Genomic DNA, 22,604 nt, shown 5'->3' on the forward strand with positions numbered 1-22,604 from the left:
ACTGATTGGTCGACGCCACCAGAGGGTTACAATTCAAACGCGGGCGGGCGGTCCCGCAGCCCTGCAGTTGCAGTCGTATTCTCCGAGTTCCTGTCTCTCTGCCAACGCCGCCCGGATGGCTTCCCAAAACCGCGACCCAGCAGCCACAAGCGTCACCGCCGCCCGTAAAGGAGCCGAGCCGAGCGGGGGCGCCGCCCGGGGTCCCGTGGGCAAAAGGTGGGTGACGCGGCGTACCACTCGCTGGGCCTGCCATGCCCTAGGCATTGGGACCCAGAGCAAAGATTTCTAGGACCACCCCCGTCCCACCTCCTGGAGCGGGAGATATGCCGGTGCAGGAGAACGCGCCAGGAGCTCGGGGCCTGGCATTCCCCTGGGCATGGGTGCCGAGGGCGGAGACTTCCGGGACTCCCACCTCCTTGCGCGGGTGAGATTTGAGAGATAGGAGACACGCCAGGAGCTCAGACCGTTCTTTGAGACTCTCCCGAAGGAGGATGGGAGGGTAGGGGCGCTGCCAGGCTCCTTCCCGGGTGGGCCTAGATGAAGACGCGCAAGGACCCTCGTGACTTGGCGGAGACAGGGGAAGGGAGAAGTTGACTCGGGCAAGGAAGAGATGCCAAAGCCTGGGGAATTAAGAACATGCCAGAATCATCCCGAGGGAGTCTGGAATTAGGGAGGGTGAGGACTCGCTAGGATCGTCCTGTGGATCTGGTGAGTGTACCCTGAGCTGAGCCTGACCTTGACGAAGTGGGAAGCCTCCATGACAGCTCCCCCTGAGAGATTCAGATGGGAGAAGATGCACCATCTGGAGCCCTGGCCCATCCAGACTCCCAGATAACCCTGAATGCTCTTTTTGCAGGCTACAGCAGGAGCTGATGACCCTCATGGTGAGTGACTAAGTACCTGGAACCCCAGCCTTCCACCCAATTTTCAGTAGCCTCCTTTCCTCTGTCAGCTTTTTTGCTAGACATAGGGGTAAAATATAAATGTAATTTGCTCCCTCCTGGGAAGAAGTTCATACACCCCACCTACACCATTTCTTCCAGCAGTCCCTCCTCCCAGTTCCATCCCCCCACATGAAGTTATCTCTGAAATACTTCCCTGAAGTCATACAAGACCCTCCCTGTCCAGTGTGTCCCTACTTCCTGGCCCCAACCAAGCTTTACCCACACCCAACTCCCCACCCTTCTTGGTATTTCTAGCCTATGAATTTGGTTGCTTTATTTTGGATCAGAGTGTGATGAGATTAAGGGGAGGCCGGGCACGGTGGCTCAGGCCTTATAATCCCAACACTTTGGGAGGCTAAGGTGGGTGGATCACTGGAGGTCAGGAGTTCGAGGCCAGCCTGGCCAGCATTGCAAAACCCCCTCTCTACTAAAAATATAAAAATTAGCCAGGCATGGTGGTGCATGCCTGTAATTCCAGCTACTCGGGCGGCTGAGGCATGAGAATCGTTTGAACCGTGGTGACAGAAGATGCAGTGAGCCAAGCGCACTACTATTCTCCAGCCTGGGCCACAGAGCGAGTATGTGTGTGTGTCTGTAGAGATGGGGTAACCCCGGCCGGGCACGGTGGCTCAAGCCTGTAATCCCAGCACTTTGGGAGGCCGAGACGGGCGGATCACGAGGTCAGGAGATCGAGACCATCCTGGCTAACACAGTGAAACCCCGTCTCTACTAAAAATACAAAAACTAGCCAGGCGAGGTGGCGGGCGCCTGTAGTCCCAGCTACTCGGGAGGGTGAGGCAGGAGAATGGCGTAAACCCGGGAGGCGGAGCTTGCAGTGAGCTGAGATCCGGCCACTGCACTCCAGTCCGGGCGACAGAGCGAGACTCCGCCTCAAAAAAAAGAGATGTGGTAACCCCATCTATATCTCATATATATGTGTGTATATACATATATATATATGAGATATGCATATATGATTAAGGGGAAAGCTCACCCACTGACTTTTGCTGTGCCCGAAAGTGTACTCCACATTCCAGCAAATGTGTTTCCTCCCCAGATGTCTGGCGATAAAGGGATTTCTGCCTTCCCTGAATCAGACAACCTTTTCAAATGGGTAGGGACCATCCATGGAGCAGCTGGAACAGTAAGTGTAGGGCTGGGATGGGTGAGTGAGTCTGGGGAAAAGTGGGAGGTGAGATCCCAGTGAGGGCTCTGCTTCAAACCTTTGGTGGAGCAAGACACTCCACCTGTGACTGTTCACATTCTCTGAGCCATGTGGCCTTGTTCTTTCCCTCTGCGCAATTAGAGGGTGGGTTTAAAGCAGGGCTGTCTATCTTAGATGTTTTTAGGGGGCCAGACAGCAAGGAAATGGATGAAGTGAGGACTTTGGCCAATAGGAGAGCACAGATCTCAAGAAGGCAGCTTCCCATTGCTGCAGATCAGGTTTAAGATGAGTCAGGAGTCCAAATCTGTGCCAAATCTCCTAATTTTTACATATTAGCAACTAATATTCTAATTGAAATAAAGCACAAAATGCCAATTTTCAATCCTTAGACCAAAGAATCACTGATGTCTCCATCAGATAAGAGGAAAGCATCAGGCTAGGCACGGTGGCTCACACCTGTAATCCCAGCACTTTGCGAGGCTGAGGCAGGCAGATCACATGAACCCAGGAGTTCAAGGCTGGCCTGGGCAACATGGTGAAACCCTGTCTCTAAAATAAAAATCAAAATAAAAAAACTTTTAAAAGGCACCGGGAAGCATCAGAACCAGCTCAACAGTGTGTCTACTGTCTGCTCCCAGAGAAACTCAAGGTTCTAGCAAGCCCCTTGTGTGGGGCTTGGGTTGGGATATGAGGCTGCTGCTGGAGCTTACTCTGCGTCTATTTCTCCAAATGCCAGGTATATGAAGACCTGAGGTATAAGCTCTCACTGGAGTTCCCCAGTGGCTACCCTTACAATGCGCCCACGGTGAAATTCCTCACACCCTGCTACCACCCCAACGTGGACACCCAGGGCAACATATGCCTGGACATCCTGAAGGACAAGTGGTCTGCCCTCTATGACGTCAGGACCATTCTGCTCTCCATCCAGAGCCTTCTAGGAGGTGACTTTAGAGACCAACCCCTCCCCTCCATGCAACTTGGGACCCTGTCGGGACTTCCTGGGGTCAGCCCCTTCTACCCCCTTGACCTCTTTCTCTCCACCCACAGAACCCAACATTGATAGTCCCTTGAACACGCATGCTGCCGAGCTCTGGAAAAACCCCACAGGTGAGTCCTCAGTCCTTGAGCCCAGGGTGATCCCTCCCCCAACCTTCAAAGGCTCCCTCAAACAAAAGGAGCCCAGTGAGTTGAGACTGGGTTGGTTGGGGCAGGGTGGAGTATTGACAGCAACCCACTTCTGCTTCTGCGCCAGTGCTCCTATTTGCTATAAAATAGCAATTATTTTATAGGGGAATAAAAATTTTTGGCTATAAGTAAGTTTGGGAAATTATTGGGGAGGCCAAGGCAGGAGGATAGCTTGAGGCCAGGAATTCGAGGTTACAGTGGACTATGATCACAGCACTGCTCTCCACCCCAGACAACAGAGTGAGACCCTGTCTCAAAAAGGGGGAAGGTGGGATTAACTTCTTCCATATTAATGCAGGTTAAGAGGTTGCTTAGTAGAGTGCCTTGCCTGTGCCCGCCAGTCTTGCTAGAAGCAAGCCCTTCCAGGAGAGCTGCCTGGATGGGCAGTGCAGGGAGAATGCCAGGCTGGGAAACCAGCCCCTCCTTCTCCACCTCCTCCCATCTTTGCATCTCTGGTCAAACTGCCTCTTGCCCACCTTAATTAACTCATCCTGGGCCAGGCTACAGTGGCTCATGCCTGTAATCCCAGCATTTGGGGAGGCCGAGGCGGGTGGATTGCATGAGGTCAGAAGTTTGAGACCAGCCTGGCCAACATGGTGAAACCCCGTCTCTACTAAATACAAACAAATTAACTGGGTATGGTGGTGGGCACCTGTAGTCCCAGCTACTCTGGAGGCTGAGGCAGGAGAATCACTTGAATCTAGGAAGCAGAGGTTGCAGTGAGCAGACATGGTTCTACTACACTCCAGCTTGGTCAACAGAGTGAGGCTCCGTCTCAAAAACAGTAATAATAAATAGTAAAGATGAACTCATCCTGTCTCCATCACTCACTGAGACCCGCCTGTTCTCTTCCAGCTTTTAAGAAGTACCTGCAAGAAACCTACTCAAAGCAGGTCACCAGCCAGGAGCCCTGACCCAGGCTGCCCAGCCTGTGCTTGTGTTGTCTTAATTTTTCCTTAGATGGTCTGTCCTTTTTGTGATTTCTGTATAGGACTCTGTATCTTGAGCTGTGGTATTATTTTTGTTTTGTTTTTGTCTTTTAAATTAAGCCTCAGTTGAACCCTTGTGATGTATATTAAATAAATGCATTTTGGTCCTTTTTTAGACAAGTTGTTGCCTTGTAGTTACACTAGGGTTGGAGGTACTCAGGGTAGGCAGAGGTGGAACTTAAGGATGTGGGGCCAAGCAGTGAGGTGACAAAGATTTAATCCCTTGTACCTTATTTTATGACTCTGCATCTGTTTCTTCATCTATAAAATGAGTGTCACAATAATACTTCCTGTCTATGGAGTCGGTGATGTGTACCAGCAATGTTAGTGAATGTTGGAGCTCCCTCAGCTGTGTTGCAGATGAGGCTGAGCCAGACCTTAGGCTGAAACCTCCTATAGCTGTAGAAGGAACAAGCGTGTGTGTTGGGGAGGATCCCACCACACAGCCACCCCATGTTCTGTCCTGAAGAATGGTCAGGTCACCCTAAGCAGGTCCAGGGCCTGGGGAGACAGCCAGGAAAAAGCCCCTTCCCTTGCAGGACTCTCAGGTCTGAGCTCCAGTCTCCAGACTCTAGCCCGGGTCCCCTGTGGAGCTCCATCTCCAAGGGGGCACAATCACCTCCTGCTGTATATCCCCCAGCAAGCCCCCAGCCCCTTGGGCTGCCTCTTTTCCCTGGCCTGATGAAGTCTCCAGCCTCTGAGCCCCTAGGAGGAAACCCTGCTGACCAGCTGGGTCCCCGCAAGGATCAGCAGGTGGAAGAGTAGGTTGACGTGATAGCCCCTTCTCCCCACCTCCTGCAAAGCCCTTCAGGAAGATCTCCAAGGTAGATAAGCAGCACCCAGATGTGCTCCAACCTTGCACCCAACTCCTTCAGGTCTGTTAGCAGCTGGTTGGTTGTGCAAGCCTGAAGCGGGGAGGGGTTGGGATTGGAAGTTAGGTCCCTTCATGTCTATAGTTGTGCTCTTAGGTCTCTCCTCTTGGGTTTTTTTTTTTTTTTTTTTTTTGAGACGGAGTCTGGCTCTGTCGCCCAGGCTGGAGTGCAGTGGCCGGATCTCAGCTCACTGCAAGCTCCGCCTCCCGGGTTTACACCATTCTCCTGCCTCAGCCTCCCCAGTAGCTGGGACTACAGGCGCCCGCCACCTCGCCCGGCTAGTTTTTTGTATTTTTAGTAGAGACGGGGTTTCACTGTGTTAGCCAGGATGGTCTCGATCTCCTGACCTCGTGATCCGCCCGTCTCGGCCTCCCAAAGTGCTGGGATTACAGGCTTGAGCCACCGCGCCCGGCCAAGGGTTTTTTCTTAATCTAACATGCATACAAATACACTTGGGATCTTGTAAAATTAAAATATTTTCGGTAGGTGTGAAGTGGAGCCTAAGATCCGGTCTGTTTATTTATTTTGGTTTCTAAATAGTTTCCAAGTGATATCATTGCTGTGGTCTAGTTAAGAACAAAATTTGGGCCGGGCGTGGTGGCTCAAGCCTGTAATCCCAGCACTTTGGGAGGCCGAGACGGGCGGATCACGAGGTCAGGAGATCGAGACCATCCTGGCTAACACGGTGAAACCCCGTCTCTGCTAAAAATACAAAACTAGCCGGGCGACGTGGCGGGCGCCTGTAGTCCCAGCTACTCAGGAGGCTGAGGCAGGAGAATGGTGTAAACCTGGGAGGCGGAGCTTGCAGTGAGCTGAGATCTGGCCACTGCACTCCAGCTTGGGTGACAGAGCGAGACTCCGCCTCAAAAAAAAAAAAAAAAAAGAACAAAATTTAGAGCAATGTTCTTAGAATGGGGTCCTTCCAGCAGCACCAGCATCACCTGGAACTTGTTAGGCAAATTCTTGACCCCAAACTGCCCTCCAGGTTCTGAAGGTCTCCCAGGGTTGAAAATCACTAGGTTAGCGGATACTGGAGAAAACCAGAGCTCAGAGCCTGGCACTAAATTAGTCAACAAATGCTGGCCAGGGCCGGGTGTGGTGGCTCACTGCCTATAATGCTAGCACTTTGGGAGGCGGAGGCAGGAGGATTGCTTGAACTTAAGAATTCAAGACCAGCCTGGGCAACACAGTGAGACCCCCGTCTCAAATAATAAATTTTAAAAGAAAAATAAATGCTGGCCGGGCTTGGTGGTTCACATCAGCAATCTCAAGATCTTGGGAGGCCAAGGTTGGAGGATCACTTGGGGCCAGAAATTCAACGTTATAGTAAGCTGTGATTATACCACTGCACTCCAGCCTAGGCAGCAGAGTAAGACCTTATCTCTGAAAGAAATGTTTCAAATGCTGACTGTAGTGGATGTGTTTTTGTCTGCCATGTGGTCCTTGGTCATGGTGTTTGGTACCCTAGATGGCCACATGGCCTGCCTTAGGCCAGTCACAGGTCTAAACTCTAGTTCAGATTCAATTGGTGTTCTCTGAAATTAATCACTGGGAGAGAATAAAGTTATTTTACTAATGCAGTTGCTAAAAGAGAAGGTAATTGGTCTCAGCTGCTGGAGGACCCCTCTGCAGACAGAAGAAAACCAAGCAGAGACAAACAGCTGGGAGCTGGAGAGATGACATTAACTGAGACTCTGGCCTCCAGTTCATGCTTTGCCATCCCAGTTCGATGAACCAACAAATCCCTCTTTGGTTTAAGTCCGTTTTATTTAGATTTCTGGCACTTGCAACAAAAAAAAGCCTGGTCAGGAAGTATTTGAATTTCTGATTATTATGATTCCCATTTTATTGAATTCCTGCAAGATAAAGGCCCTCTGCTTGGGGGACTGGGGAATAAGTGCTATACAGCCCAGTGATTAAGAGCTCAGACCAGTCTGGGCACGGTGGCTCATGCCTGTAATCCCAGCACTTTGGGAGGCCGCAGTGGGTGGATCACCTGAGGTCAGGAGTTTGAGACCAGCCTGGCCAAAATGATGAAACCCCGTTTCTACTAAAAATACAAAAAATTGGCCAGGCATGGTGGCGAGTGCCTGTAATCCCAGCTACTCAGGAGTCTGAGGCAGGAGAATCGCTTGAACCTGGGAGGCGGAGATTGCAGTGAGCCAAATCACCCATTGCACTCCAGTTGGCAACGAGAGCAAGACTCCATCTCAAAAAGAAAAAAAGGCTCAGACCAGGTAAGCAGAACTGTTTCAGGATCCTGGCTCCGCCTCCATTTGCCCGTAAACATGTAGGCAGTTACATTTAACCTCTCCGTAAAATGAAAATACTAGCACCTACCTCATAAGACAGTGGAAGGACCTTAGAACAATGCCTGGTAGATAGTAAGCACTCAATAAAGGTTGGGTGCTGAACTCACATATAGCCATGAAAGTTCACAGGTGGAGCACCCAATAGAATAGGAGGGTCAAGGAAAGGTTTTTGGAGAAGGGAATTGAGACCTGAGGGAGATGCACATTCCTTGGATAGCAAGTTCAGGAGTATGTAAGGAGAGGAATACACAGCTGGGAGTGGTGGCTCATGCTTATAATCCCAGCACTTTGCGAGTCCGAGGCAGGAGGATTAGCTGAGCTCAGGAGTTCAAGACCACCCTGGCCAACATGGTGAAACCCCGTCTCTATTAAAAACATAAAAATTAGCCGGGCATGTGGCTCCTGTAGTCCCAACTACTCAGGAGACTGAGGTGGGAGAATTGCTTGAACTTGGGAGGCGGGGGTTGCAGTGAGCTGAGATCATGCCACTGCTCTCCAGCCTGGCTGACAAACGCAAAACTCAAAACTCTGTCTCAAAAAAAAAAAAAAAGAAGAATACAGGATGGGGAAGTCGCATAGACGTCAGGTCATGATAGGCTGGAAGGCCATATTAAGATACTTGGGCTAGCCTGGGTAACAAAGTGAGACCCCATTTCTACAAAAAATAACTAGGGGCTGAGGGGGAGGATCCCTTGCACCTAGGAGTTCAAGACCTCAGTGAGCTATGATTGTGCCCCTGCACTTCAGCCTGTGTGACAGGGAGATTCAGTTTCTTAAAAAAAAAAAAAAAACTTGGACTTTATCTTGAGGCAAGAGTAAGCTAATGAAGCCTTAAGCAGGGCAGTGACATGATCAGATTTGTTTTTATGTATTTTTTGAGATGGAGTTTCACTCTTGTTGCCCAGGCTGGAGTGCAATGGTGCAATCTCGGTTCACCGCAACCTCTGGCTCCTGAGTTCAAGTGATTCTCCTGCCTCAGCCTCCCAAGTAGCTGGAATTACAGGCATGCGCTACCACGTCCGGCTAATTTTGTATTTTTAGTAGAGACAGGGTTTCTCCATGTCGGTCAGGCTGGTCTCAAACTCCCAACCTCAGGTGATCCACCCGCTTTGGCCTCCCAAAGTGCTGGGATTACAGGCATGAGCCACCACGCCCGGCCTATGTTATTTTTTAAGACAGAGTCTCACTCTGTCACCCAGGCTGGAGTGTAGTGGCGCAATCTTGGCTCACCGCAACCTCCGCCTCTTGGGTTCCAGCAATTCTCCTGCCTCAGCCTCCCAAGTAGCTAAGATTACAGGCATGTGTCTGGCTAATTTTTATATTTTTAGGAGAGAGGAGGTTTTTTCATGTTGGCCAGGCTGGTCTCAAACTCCTGACCTCAAGTGATCCACTTGCCTCGGCCTCCCAAAGTGCTGGGATTACAGGTGTGAGCCACGGCACCCGGCCTCCGTCTCTATTTTAAAATATGTATATAATTTAAAAAAAAAAAAGATATTCAGGTAGAAACAATAACAGGTAGATGGCATCGGAGTTAAGAGCCTTGCTCCTGGCTGGGCGCGGTGGCTCAAGCCTGTAATCCCAGCACTTTGGGAGGCCAAGACGGGCGGATCACGAGGTCAGGAGATCGAGACCATCCTGGCTAACATGGTGAAACCCCATCTCTACTAAAAAAATACAAAAAAAAAAAACTAGCCGGGCGAGGTGGCGGGCGCCTGTAGTCCCAGCTACTCGGGAGGCTGAGGCAGGAGAATGGCGTAAACCCGGGAGGCGGAGCTTGCAGTGAGCTGAGATCCGGCCACTGCACTCCAGCCCCGGCGACAGAGCGAGACTCCGTCTCAAAAAAAAAAAAAAAGAGCCTTGCTCCTGTACACACCACATAGTGCACGGCGATACTACCTAGGTTATTATCTGGGTGCCTGTGTACTTCACCTCCCTAGGCCTTAGTTTTCCAACGGTAAAGTGGAGATAACAACATCTGCCTCTAGGGATGTTATGTGAGTGAATGAGACAATGTCCATAAGGCACAGTATACAGTAGGCACTCAGTAAATAGTAATGTTTACCAAACCCCAGCACTGATCCTGGCTGGAAATAAAAACAGAAAAACATGAATAGGACAAAAGAGGAAGAAGAGAAAAAGACAGATGGAGAGAAAGAACTAAAGCAATGAGCAAGGTGACAATAGAGGCTGGGCGTGGTGGCTCATGCCTATAACCCCAACATTTTGGGAGGCCAAGGTGAGAGGATTCTTTGAGCTCAGGAGTTTGAGACCAGCCTGGGTAACATAGTGAGACCACATCTCTGCTAAAAATAACAAAAACTAGTGGGGGGTCACCCATTTGTAGTCCCAGCTACTCGGGAGGCTGAGACAGGAGGATCGCTTGAGCCCAGGAGGTCAAGGCTGCAGTGAGCTGTGATCACCTACTGCATTCCAGCCTGGGCAACAGAGCGAGACCCTGTCTCATTTAAAAAACAAAACAGGGCTAGGCGAGTTGGCTCATGCCTGTAATCCCAGCACTTTGGGAGGCCAAGGAGGGCGGACCACGAGGTCAGGAGATCAAGACCATCCTGGCTAACATGGTGAAACCCCGACTCTACTAAAAATAGAAAAAAAATTAGCCAGGCGTGGTGGCGGGTGCCTGTAGTCCCGGTTACTCGGGAGGCTGAGGCAGGAGAATGGCATGAACCCGGGAGGTGAAGCTTGCAGTGAGCCGAGATCGCACCACTGCACTCCAGCCTGGGCGACAGAGCGAGACTCCATCTCAAAAAAAAAAAAAACAGAAGGCCAGGCATAGTGGCTCATGTCTGTAATCCCAGCACTTTGGGAGGCTGAGGCAGGCGGATCACCTGAGGTCAGGAGTTCAAGACCAGCCTGGCCAACATGGCAAAACCTGGTCTCTACTAAAAATACAAACATTAGCCAGGCATGGTGGTGGGCGCCTGTAATCCGAGCTACTCGAGAGGCTAAGGCAGGAGAATCGCTTGAACCCAGGAGGCGGAGGTTGCAGTGAACCAAGATTGTGCCACTGCACCCCAGCCTGGGTGACAAGAGCAAAACTCTGTTAAAAAAAAAAAAAAAAAAATGCTTGCTATGTGCCAGGCACTGCTATAAGCACTTTGCACACACTAACGTCTTCTCACAACCCTGTGTGTACTATCATTATCACCATTTTACAGGTGAGAAAACTGAGGCACAGAGTGGTTTAGTTTGTCACAGGCAGTGAGCACTCACACTCAGGCATTCTGTCTCTAAAGCTAAACTACCCCCTATACTTAATTAGCTGTGATCTGATACCTGTTGTATACAAATCACTATGGCAGCACATAGCCAGTGAGGGGAGGGTTCGAGGGAAGAGATGGTATCTGAGCTGGGTCTTATAGGTTGAAGAATCTGCCAGCTTATAAGAAGGACAAGGGCATTCCAGGGAGGGCAAACAACATGTGCAAAGTACCAAGGGCTTGAAAATGTACTCCAGGTCTGTATCAGGAATAAATTGCCCAGTGTGGCTGTGGAAAGAAAGAGAGGGAGGGAGGGAAGGAATTTGGATCTCATTCTAGAAGCAGTGAGGAGCACCGAACTACTTTCAATAGGGCAGTGGCCAAGTCAGATATTTTAGCTCGCTGGTGCTGATGGCCCTCTGTAGAGTGCACTGGCTGAGACCGGGTGGAGGCAGAGATCTGGGGTCAAATGATGAGATCAGAATCTCCTTAGTGGGTGCCTCCATCCTCCCCTACCACCACCAGTACAAAGCGAGCATTAAGCACTTGGAAGAAAAGAGGAAGTAAAAGGTCAAGCAGAAACAATGCTACCTGGTATGGATGGGCACCTACTCCCCCTCTCCCCAGCTAGGGAGCCTGCAGAAGGTGACAACATCTAAGATGTCATCCTAGGTGACAACATCTAAGATGCCAACATTCCAGAAAAGAAGGACGGTGGGGAAGTGAGGGAGCTTCCCAGCTTCCCAGGGTTCTAGCCTCTCCCACCCCCTCACCCTACCTGCAGTCCCTGGACCTCTCCGCAGCCTGCCGGCTCACCCTGACTCAACTCCAAGCCCCTGCAGCCTCCTGGAGCCACCACGGCCCGTCCGTCAAGCTGCGCACACCCAGCGCCAGCTGTCGGGAGCCAGCCTTGAACCTGCAGACCCCGCCTCGAGCTCCGGGGCCCAGGTGCCTTCCGCATCCCGCTGCTCCCACATCCCGCAGCTCCGACAGCCTCTCCCGGGATCCCCGAGGGTGCTCCTGGTGGTGCCAGCCGGGATGGCGCCCTGGACCGCAACCCTTGAGACCCACTGTTCCCGGCTTTCCCCCCATTCAGGCCACGAGTTTTGGAACATTTGCTTTTATTCCTTCCAGACAAAGACCCACAAGGGGCCGTGCCTCCCTGGTGGGGACCCGGCAGGGCGGAGTCTCCCACACCCTAGGGACACGCGATCTTGGTGGAGGCGACTGACCACTCCTTACTGCACGCCCTCCATCATCTTCAGGAACTCTGCGGGAAAGGAGAGGGAAAGGGTCAGGGGTCCCACTGGGGACGCAGAAGCCAGGCCAGGGCTCCAGCCACACAGAAGGGATGAATTTTTTTTGTTTTTGTTGAGACAGAGTCTCACTCTGTTGCCAAAGTCACCAAGGTCTGTCGCCCAGGCTAGAGTGCAGTGGCACAATCATAACTCATTGCAGCTCGATCTCCTGGGCTCAAGCAATCCTCCCACCTCAGCCCCTGGAGCAACTGAGACCACAGGCACATACCACCATGCCCGCCTTTTTATTTTATTTTTTGTAAAGACAGAGTCTCACTGTGTTGCCCAGGCTGGTCTCGAACTCCTGGCCTCAAGCAATCCTCCCGCCTCATCCTCCCAAAGTTCCAGGATTTTACAGTCCTGAGCCACCACGCCCCCCTGCCTGGTCATTAATTGATAAACTGCACAGAGTCGTGGAGTGCTTCTATACCCGCCCCCAGGAGACTAGGGGAACTTTTGAAGTTATGCCCAGCCCAGCCCACAAGGCCAAAGACACTGCACGGGAGCCAGGCACCAGTGCTCGCCGTCCCCTGTGGCTCCCACCCACTCTTCCCAAGCTCCCGTGGCGCTCCCTCACCGTCGAAGTCAATGCGGCCGTCATTGTTCTTGTCGCCATCTTTCATCAGAGATTCGATCTCCTCGTCCGTCACGTGCTCCCCAGAGGCCCTGAAAATCTCAGCCAGCTCCTCCGGGTCGATGTAGCCATCTGCATTCCTACAAGTCCAAGGGTCAGGGCAGGGCTCAGGGCCAGGGCGAGCTGCCCTGGCCACCACACTGACGCCCCGCTTCCACACCCCCAACCCGGGGAACCCTCCAGCGCTGCCGGCTGGCTCTGACTGCTCAGCCCCTCCCTTGGCTCCCAGGCCCCCAGCACACTTGTCGAAGATGCGGAAGCACTCGGCCAGCTCCTCCTCGCTCTTCCCCTTCGCGTCCTCTTTCATCTGGCGCACCATCATGACCAAGAACTCCTCGAAGTCGATAGTGCCGCTGCCTGCGGGGAGCAGGTGGTGGACTGAGCCTGAGCCCAGCCGCTGCCGCCTTTCCCCACCATCCCCTGCCTCCGAGGGACACCCGCTCACCGTCCTCATCCACCTCCTCAATGATGGCGTCCAGCTCCTCCTTGGTGGGTGTCTGGCCCAGCATCCTCATCACCGTGCCCAACTCCTTGACGCTGATGTCCCCACCACCATCAGCATCAAACATGTCAAAGGCAGCCTTGAACTCTGCATGGGAGGGCAGAGGGCAGAGGTGAGGCCAGCAGGACTGTCAGCCTCACATCTACACCCCCAACCCTGCCCAGAGGCCAACGTGTCCCCAGCATACATCCACCCAGCCCCCAGCCTGCTGCGCTTCACTCACCAGCGATCATCTCCTCACTGAGGTAGGACCTGGCCTCAGCCTGCTGGTCCGTCTGCAGGAGACACAGAGAAAGTCTAAGCTGAAGAGGCAGCCCCAGGGCAGTTGCTCACCTCAACCCCATTCTTCCCAACCCTCACTCTCTCAGCGCTTCTTGGTCCTCCAAAAGAACAACTTCAAACTTGCCACATAATTGTGTGCCCGCACAGCACCCAATCACAGTTTTGTTTTGTCTTGCTCTGTCACACAGGCTGGAGTGCAGTAGTGTGATCATAGCTCACTGCAGCCTCAACCTCCTAGGCTCAAGCAGTCGTCCCGCCTCAGCCTCCTGAATAGCTGGGACTATAGTGTACACCATGCCTGACTAATTTTTTAAAGTTTTTGTAGAGACAGAGTCCCACTATATTACACAGGCTTGTTTTGAACTTCTGGGCTCAAGTGATCCTCCCACCTCGGCCTCCCAAAGTGCTAGGACTACAGGCTTGAGTCACTGTGCCCAGCTTCTGACCCTAGTTTTTGTTTTTGTTTGTTTTTTGTGTTTGTTTTTTGTTTTTGTGACAGAGTCTCACCCTGTCGCCCAGGCTGGAGTACAATGGCGTGATCTCGGCTTACTGCAACCTCCACCTCCTGGGTTCAAGCGATTCTCCTCCCTCAGCCTCCCAAGTAGCTGGGATTACAGGCATGTGCCAACATGCCCAGCTAATTTTTGTATTTTTAATAGAGACGGGGTTTCACCATGTTGGCCAGGTTGGTCTTGAAATCCTGACTTCAGGTGATCCACCCACCTTGGCTTCCAAAAGTGTTGGGATTACAGGCGTGAGCCACCATGCCTGGCCTGACCCCAGTTTTTTGTTTGTTTTGTTTTGTTTTTGAGAGTTTTGCTCTTGTTGCCCAGGCTGCAGTGCAATGGCACAATCTCAGCTCACCACAACCGCAACCCCCGCCTCCCAGGTTCAAGGGATTCTTCTCCCTCAGCCTCCCAAGTAGCTGGGATTACAGGCATGCACCACAATGCCCAGCTAATTTTGTATTTTTAGTAGAGATAAGGTTTCTCTATGTTGGTCAGGCTGGTCTTGAACTCCCCACCTTAAGTGATCTGCCCACCTCGGCTTCCCAAAGTGATGGGATTACAGGCGTGAGCCACCACACGTGGCCTATGACCCCAGTTTTGAGAAAAAGAGAGGAGACAACAAATTAAGCCCAAGGCCTTCTCACTTGTCAATTGAAGGCCAAGTCAGGAACTCCCCAGTGACCTTAGGCAAGTCACTTAGCATGCATTCATCTTTTCTCTGTAGCTTTTCAGGGATGAGATATCAGGGGTGTGAAAGGGTTTTGTAAAGGCTAGCACCATTCCAGCACTATTTTCCAGTTTTCTGTAGCTCCTAGTGGTGCCCGGTACTTTAATAGTTGCTCAATAAAATGTTTGTTCTCAAACAAATAATAATGCAACACAAAGTTATTGAGTACTTGCTGCATGTCAGGCCGCAGATCAGGCACTGGGACCACCAAGAAGAGACACAGGACACATCATCCCGCCCCCCCTCAGAGAACTGGCAGAGTCGGAGACTGTAAGCTTCCTTCTTAGGATTCAGTCATTGGAGAAAAGGCCCCTCATGTTGGGCCGAATGTGATGGAGGCCTTGACATGAAAGTGAGATATCTGCGGGGGTTTCCAGGTCATATCCAAGCCAGGCCATCTGGGTCAGAGGCTTTGGATTGAGGCTGGCAGTGAGGACACGGTGGGGCTTCCAAGGAGCTCTTCAGCCGGCTGGCTGCCGGCCCTCCTCCTTCTCCCCCTCCTTCCTCTCCTCCTCTTGCCCTGTGCCAGGAGGGCAGGCTATTTTTAGTCAGGCATGGGCAACAGCAGCTGGCCTCCGGGATCTAGTTACTCCTTGAAATGAAGTGGGCAGGGGGATCTCAGACGAAAACAACAGCTCCAAATCAGAACCCCTCTCTAGGAGAGTGGAGTCTCTCTAACTCTGGTCTGTCATCTTCTGCCCCTTCCCATCATCCTCAGGGCTCCCAGAGCCCTGCATCTGAGCAGGCCCCACACCCTGCCGACCTCCTGTCTTCTGGAGGAGGCTTTCTTCTCTCCATGATGATAGGAGGGTTTGGCCAGGCTTCTGGCTCACCCCTGCCACTGGCCTGCTGGGTGACTCACTCTGACCCCTCAGAGTCCCCACTGTGTGAAGGAAACAAGCTAAGAGCTCTTCACAGGTCTACGAATGACACTGCTGGAAGTTTCCGAAGGTGAGTAGGCAGTCAGCAAGCCTTGAGGATCAATCTCTGGAATATCCCAGCCCTCCCCTTTCAAGAAAAGTCAAAGGCCTTCCTCTAAGACACCTGGGTTCTAGGGACCTCCATGCTCCAACCTCAAACATCCCAGTTACTGCCCCACAGAGCACTCAGGTCTGGCCTGAAAGAGGTCCAGAGTGCTTCCGCAAGTAAAGCCACAAAGTCCCCTCTTGTCCTTACCATGGTTGCTGGTGACCGGGACTCCTCTGCTGCAGGTCGCCTCCTTTGCACTCTGCCACCCAAAGATGCCCTGGCCTGCTCTAGCCCCCGGGATTTGTAGGGGCACCCTCCCCTCCCACCTCCCTGGTCCCCAGCACTGGAGACCCTGCCCAATCAGATCCTGGGGTCGGCGAGCCCCACCCCTCCCACAGTCTGAACCCATTACCTAATTTAGCCAAGGGCCCTTGCAGAGAAATTTAAACCTCCAAGCAGGTGGCAGGCCTTGACGTCCTAGATTCTTGTGAGGAAGTCCCGCCCTGTTCCACCGCCTTGGAGTCCCCCGACCGAGGAAGCACACTGGCTCCAAGATGGTAAGGACCATCAGAGTAGTAAAGAGTGAGGCAGCATGGTAAAATGGGGAGAGTACAAGCCTTGAAGTCCAAAACCCAAGATCCAAGGCCAGCCTCTGCGAGCTGTGTGACCTTGGGCAGGGAGCAGTGCCTCTCTGAGTCATTTCTTCATCTGTGGGAATGGACCTGTCTGTGGGGTCTCCCTCACAGAGAGAACATGGTAAATGGGAACCTGGGTATAAGTCACCTAGCTTGTGCTGGGTACACAGTGTTGATGCTTGGCAAGAGGAATGTCCTGTCTTTGAACCATGGTAAGGGGCAGGGGATAGAAGGAGGGGAAAGTGACAGCTAGGCCACTGTTTACTGAACCCCCACAATGTGCCACACACTGTGCTAAGCATTTTAACATGATCTCATCTAGTGCTCCTCCTATGAGATAGCAACTATTATTATCTCCATTTGACTGCAGAGATTTGTAAATCATAAAGGTCTATACTCACTCTGTCACCAAGGCTGATGTGCAGTGGTACTATTATAGCTCACTGCAGCCTCGATCTCCTGGGCTCAAGTGATCCTCCCACCTCAGCCTCCCAAGTAGCTGGGACTAGCAGTGCACCACCACCTCTGGCTTTTTTGTTTTTCCTTTTTTGTACTGTTTGTAGAGATGGGGTTTCACCATGTTGCCCAGGCTGGTCTCGAACTCCTAGGCTCAAGGGATCCTTGAATCCTTGGCCTCCCGAAGTGCTAGAATTACAATCATGAGGCACCATGCCCACCCATGTTGATGATTCTTATTATTAATCCCGACTGGAGGGAAGTTGGGACAGACAGTCCTTGGGGAACCTGTCTAGATGGAAAAATGTATGGAGGGATGGAGGAGAGGAGGATATGCATTTGGAGGAGAAATAATCATTGAAAGCAAAGATCCTTCTCTCAAAGTTACCTTCTCCATGGAAAGGGTGTTTGCGTTCACTTTTTGGGGGTAAGGAGTAGGCAAGGGAAGGTTATTTAAGTGGTAAAGGGGCAGGTGGCCCCTTCCTAGAGCTCAGTGAAGAATCTGGTCATCTGGGGAGTAAAGGGGTGGGCAAAGCAAGTCCAGGGGGAACCCACCCTGAGAATCCACAAGGTAAAGGCTGGGCACTGGGTAGTAGGCAAGACTTGTGGACAGTGACTACGTCGACAGAAAGAGCACCAAGACAACCGATAGCAGGCTCTGGGGCCAGGAAATGGGGGTTGGACACCAAGGAATGCAGATGGACAGTGGCAACTGGGCTGCCCCCTTCCCCTATATATAGACATTCCCAAGGAAAGCTCAGCAGGGCTGGGCCAAGCTAAATAAGGCCTCCCCCAGGCAGGCAGAGTGACAAAGCCTGAGACCCATGGGATTCCAATTTAGTTTTTGGGTTTTTTTTTTCTTTTGAGACAGAGTCTCACTCTGTCACCTAGGCTGGAGTGCAGTGGCGCAATCTCGGCTCACTGCAACCTCCGCCTCCTGGGTTCAAGTGATTCTCCTGCCTCAGCCTCCCAAGTAGCTGGAATTACAGGCATGAGCCACCATGCCCAGCAAATTTTTTTTTTTTTTTTTTTTTTTTGAGACGGAGTTTTGCTTTTGTTACCCAGGCTGGAGTGCAGTGGTGCGAACTCGGCTCACTACAACCTCCGCCTCCTGGATTCAAGCGATTCTCCTGCCTCAGCCTCCCGAGTAGCTGGAATTACAGGCATGAGCCACCATGCCCACCTAATTTTGTATTTTTAATAGAGATAGGAAAAAAAATTAAAAAAAAAAATAGAGATAGGGTTTCTCCATGTTGGTCAAGCTGGTCTCAAACTCCTGACCTCAGGTGATCCACCCACCTTGGCCTCCCAAAATACTGGGATTACAGGTGTGAGCCACCACACCTGGCCAATTTTTGTATTTTTCATAGAGACAAGGTTTCATCGGCCGGGCGTGGTGGCTCACACCTGTAATTCCACCACTTTGGGAGGCCGAGGCAGGCAGATCACGAGGTCAAGAGATCGAGACCATCCTGGCTAAAATGGGGAAACCCCGTCTCTACTAAAAATACAAAAAAATTAGCTGGGCATGGTGGTGGGCGCCTGTAGTCCCAGCTACTCGGGAGGCTGAGGCAGGAGAATGGCATGAACCTGGGAGGCGGAGCTTGCAGTGAGCCGAGATTGAGCCACTGCATACCAGCCTGGGCAACAGAGAGGGACTCTGTCTCAAAAAAAAAAAAAAGGTTTCATCATGTTGGCCAGGCTGGTCTTGAACTCCTGACCTCAGCCTCCTAAAGTGCTGGCATTACAGGTATGAGCCACCAAGCCCAGCCTTTGGTATCTTGTTTATTCAGGGAAATAGATAAGTACCAAATTGCTTATGTGGCCAAGCAAGTTCCCAATGGCACTTCTAATCTCCCTCCTCCTCCCCTCAACATCGGGGTGTCTGCTCTGATCAGACTTTAAAATACTGCTCTAGGCTGGGCGTGGTGGCTCATGCCTGTAATCCCAGCATTTTGGGAGGTCCAGGCTGGTGGATCATGAGGTCAGGAGTTTGAGACCATCCTGGCCAGCATGGTGAAACCCTGTCTATACTAAAAATACAAAAAATTGCTGCCAGGTGTGGTGGTGGGCACCTGTAGTCCCAGCTACTCAGGAGGCTGAGGCAGAAGAATCACTTGAACTTAGCAGGTGAAGGTTGCAGTGAGCCACTGCAGTCATGCCACTGCACTCCAGCCTGGGTGACAGAGGGAGACTGCATCTCAAAAAAAAAAAAAAAAAAAAAAAAAAAAAAAAAAAAGACTGCTCTAAACACCACCTTTTATGAACCTTCAGGCCTTTGCACATGCTGTTTTTTTTCTGCCAGAAACTCCCATCTTTCCTCTCTTCATCTGTCTACTTCCCCTATCATCTTTCTCAGCTCTAACATGACTTCCTTGGGGATCCTTCCTCCCCCTATGTCCAGGCCAGGGAGTCCAAGGTGATCTCCAGCAGTTTCCTCAATCACAGCACTGAGCACACCTTATGATCACAACCCATTCTGTGTTCTACAGATCATCACATTTCCCAGTGCTTAGCACTTGCCACGTAGCAGGAGTTCAACAGATACTATATTCTACATAAGAATAACTGAACTGGATGGTATTTAGTTCAATATAAGGGGGAACTTCCTAATAGTCATAGTTGAACAATAATGGGAACAGGCAGCCTCAGGAGGTAATGAGCTCCCTGTCACTGAGTATACCCAAGCAGGAGATAGATGACCATTTCTTGGGGAGGCTATAAGGAGAGATCCATGCAGAGTTTAAAAATGGGGACAGTGGCTCACACTTTTAATCCTAGCACTTTGGGAGGCTGAGGCAGGTGGATCTCTTGAGCTCAGGAGTTCGATACCAACCTGGGCAACATGGTGAGACCCTGTTTCCAATAAAAAAATTAAAATAAAACAAAGAATGGTGGATGGTGGCTCATGCTTGTAATCCCAGCACTTTGGGAGGCAGAGGTAGGAGGATCTCTTCAGGCCAGGAGTTCAAGATCAGCCTTGGCAACATGCAACCCCATCTTTACAAAAAATAAAATATTAGCCAGGCATGGTGGCACATATCTGTAGTCCCAGATACTTGGGAGGCCGAGGTGGGAGAATCACTTGAGCCCAGGAGTTTGAGGCTGCAGTCAGCTATGATCGCACCACTGCACTCCAGCCTCACAACAGAGTGAGACTCTGTCTCTGAAAGAGGCCAGGTGCAGTGGCTCACGTCTGTAATCCCAGCACTTTGGGAGGCCGAGGCAGGCGGATCATTTGAGGTCAGGAGTTCGAGACCAGCCTGGCCAACATGGTGAAACCCCATCTCTACTAAAAATACAAAAAGTAGCTGGGTGTGGTGGCACAGACCTGTAATTCCAGCTACTCAGGAGGCTGAGGCAGGAAAATCGCTTGAACCCAGGAGAAGGAGGTTGCAGTGAGCCGAGAGTGTGCCACTGGACTCCAGCCTGGGTGACAGAGTGAGACTCTGTCTCAAAAAAAAAATACATAAAAATAAGTTAAAAAGGAAGAAGAAAGAAGCAGAAGGAGGAAGAAGGAAGCAAAAAGAAGAAGAAATAATAATAGTGGAGAATGCGCAACCTTGAGATCTGCTAGTTCTGACTGTTTGTATGACCTAGCATAAGCCTTTCCCCTCACTAAGCCTCAGGCTACCTATCTGTAAAACAGAGGTGATAGGCCAGATTTCTGAGGGGCCCTCCAGCTTTAACAACCCATGGTTTCGTGAAGACCAGCTTTGTGCCCAGACATGTAAGGCATATACCAAAGGACAAGTTATTTTTTAACCAATGGTTGGTGAATGATTGAGTGTTGAATCAGTAAATGAAGTATGTCTTTTTTGTCCCAATATCTTGCCCATAAGCCGAATGAAGAGTAATTCGAGGTTTGAAATTGTGCAAACTGGCCAAGCACAGTGGCTCATGCCTGTAATCCCAGCACTTTGGGAGGCAGAGGCGGGAGGATCACTTGAGGCCAGGTGTTTGAGACTAGCCTGGCCAATATGGTGAAACCCCATCTCTACTAAAAATATAAAAATTAGCCAGGTAGGCCGGGCGCGGTGGCTCAAGCCTGTAATCCCAGCACTTTGGGAGGCCGAGGCGGGCGGATCACGAGGTCAGGAGATCGAGACCATCCTGGCTAACACTGTGAAACCCCGTCGCTACTAAAAAATACAAAAAACTAGCCGGGCGAGGTGGCGGGCGCCTGTAGTCCCAGCTACTCGGAGGATGAGGCAGGAGAATGGTGGTAAACCCGGGAGGCGGAGCTTGCAGTGAGCTGAGATCCGGCCACTGCACTCCAGCCCGGGCGACAGAGCGAGACTCCGTCTCAAAAAAAAAAAAAAAATTAGCCAGGCATGGTGGCGCATGCTTGTAGTCCCAGCTACTCAGGAGGCTGAGGCAGGAGAATTGCTTGAACCTGGGAGACAGAGGTTACAGTGAGCCGAGACCGCATCACTGTACTCCAGCCTGGGCGACAGAGCAAGACTCTGTCTCCCTCCCTAAAAAATAAATAAATAAATAAATAAAATTGCACAAACTTAGGCTTAAAATCCATCCCAGGCCCTCGCCATGTGTGGTGGCTCACTCCTGTAATCCCAGCAGTTTGGCAGTCTGAGGCGGCGGGCAGATCACGAAGTCAAGAGATCAAGATCATCCTGGCCAACACGGTGAAACTCCATCTCTACTAAAAATACAAAATTAGCCAGGCATGGTGGTGGATGCCTGTAGTCCCAGCTACTTGGGAGGCTGAGGCAGGAGAATCGCTTGAACCCAGGAGGTGGAGGTTGCAGTGAGCCGAGATTGCGCCATTGCACTTCAGCCTGGGCAACAAGAGCAAAAACTCCTCAAAAAAAAAAAAAAAATTCCCAGCCCCTCTATTTCCCAGATGTGGATCTTGGGGAAGTCACTTTACCTCAGTTTCTTCATCTTGAAAATGGACCATTAATGTCCAGTTACAGCCTCTTCCCCAGGAGGCTGTGAGGGAGGGATGTGACAGTCAAGTGCCTAGAGCGGGATGTAGAAAGTGGATCCTCAGAAAATAAGAACCCTAGCCTTTCTGCTCACATGGGAAGGCAGGGAACTGAAATACTTTCTGCTTATTCTAACGCATTTTCCCCTACCCCTCTGTCCTGTGCCACTCAGAAAGGGCAGGAGCTACTTTGGAGAGATTTTGATTTTATTTGTTGTATTGTATAACTATTAAAATCTGCCCTAACAACTGATATCTAGGCTTTGTGACAGGAAGCCACAATAACTTTCTCTTGACCTGCAGCTGCCCTGAGGATAAAAGATAAAACAAAGCTGGGGAGGCGCTGAGATGATCAGGCCTGCTGCACGGGAAAAGGGCAGTATGCAGCAGGGGACCTGGGCTCCAGGCCCCATACTCAGAGACCTCTGAGGGAGGCAGAGGCAGGCAGATCACTTGAGCCCAGGAATTCGAGACCAGCCTGGGCAATGTGGCCAAATCCCATCTCTACAAAAAATACAAAAATTAGCTGGGTGTGGTGGCGAATGCCTGTAGTCCTAGCTACTGGGGAGGCTGAGGTGGGAGGGATGACCTGAACCCAGGGAGACGGAGGTTGCACTAAGCCAAGATGGTGCCGTTGCACTCCAGCCTAGGTGACAGAGTGAGTGAGACTCCATCTCAAAAGAAAAAGAAAGAAAGAAAGAAGGAAAGAGAGAGACAGAGACAGACAGACAGAGAGAGAGAGAGAGAGAGAGAGAAACCTCTGGCAAGCTGTGTGGTTTAGCCAAGTAACTCACCCTCTCTGGTCCTCAGTTTCCCTGTTTGCCTACTTCCCATGTATGAGGTTCAAATCAGATTGTGCAATCCTGTGAACACTGTAGGAACAATAATCATTATGTAAGTGATCACTTAATCAGCCCTTGCTCTATGCCAGGCACTGGACGAGGATTCTTACAAGAGCT

General features: G+C 51.2%; 2 protein-coding genes across 3 annotated transcripts; one reads left to right on the forward strand and one right to left on the reverse strand.

Moving 5' to 3' along the window:
• On the forward strand, window positions 1–4,400 carry UBE2C (ubiquitin conjugating enzyme E2 C). Of its 2 annotated transcripts, none has more exons than XM_033186571.1 (6): window positions 1–216; window positions 857–884; window positions 2,002–2,088; window positions 2,846–3,050; window positions 3,157–3,216; window positions 4,150–4,400. In XM_033186571.1, exons 1-6 carry the CDS (start codon window positions 116–118, stop codon window positions 4,206–4,208), a joined length of 540 nt encoding a protein of 179 aa, XP_033042462.1. In that variant the 5' UTR covers window positions 1–115; the 3' UTR covers window positions 4,209–4,400. The 2 variants fall into 2 exon arrangements, with proteins under 2 accessions (XP_033042462.1, XP_033042461.1); XM_033186570.1 differs by lacking the exon at window positions 1–216 and adding an exon at window positions 244–708 and having other exon boundaries at window positions 4,150–4,398.
• A 7,389-nt stretch (window positions 4,401–11,789) lies between these two features.
• Window positions 11,790–16,025, reverse strand: TNNC2 (troponin C2, fast skeletal type). The gene is made up of 6 exons (XM_033186573.1): window positions 15,814–16,025; window positions 13,343–13,394; window positions 13,063–13,206; window positions 12,860–12,974; window positions 12,561–12,697; window positions 11,790–11,955 (listed from the first exon to the last, which is right to left on the reverse strand). The coding sequence occupies exons 1-6, from the start codon at window positions 15,814–15,816 to the stop codon at window positions 11,924–11,926; spliced, it is 483 nt and encodes a 160-aa protein (XP_033042464.1). The 5' UTR covers window positions 15,817–16,025; the 3' UTR covers window positions 11,790–11,923.
• Between the last annotated feature and the right edge of the window lie 6,579 nt (window positions 16,026–22,604).

The sequence above is a fragment of the Trachypithecus francoisi genome, unplaced genomic scaffold, assembly GCF_009764315.1.
Source record: "Trachypithecus francoisi isolate TF-2019V2 unplaced genomic scaffold, Tfra_2.0 Lachesis_group21, whole genome shotgun sequence".
NCBI lineage: Eukaryota > Metazoa > Chordata > Mammalia > Primates > Cercopithecidae > Trachypithecus > Trachypithecus francoisi.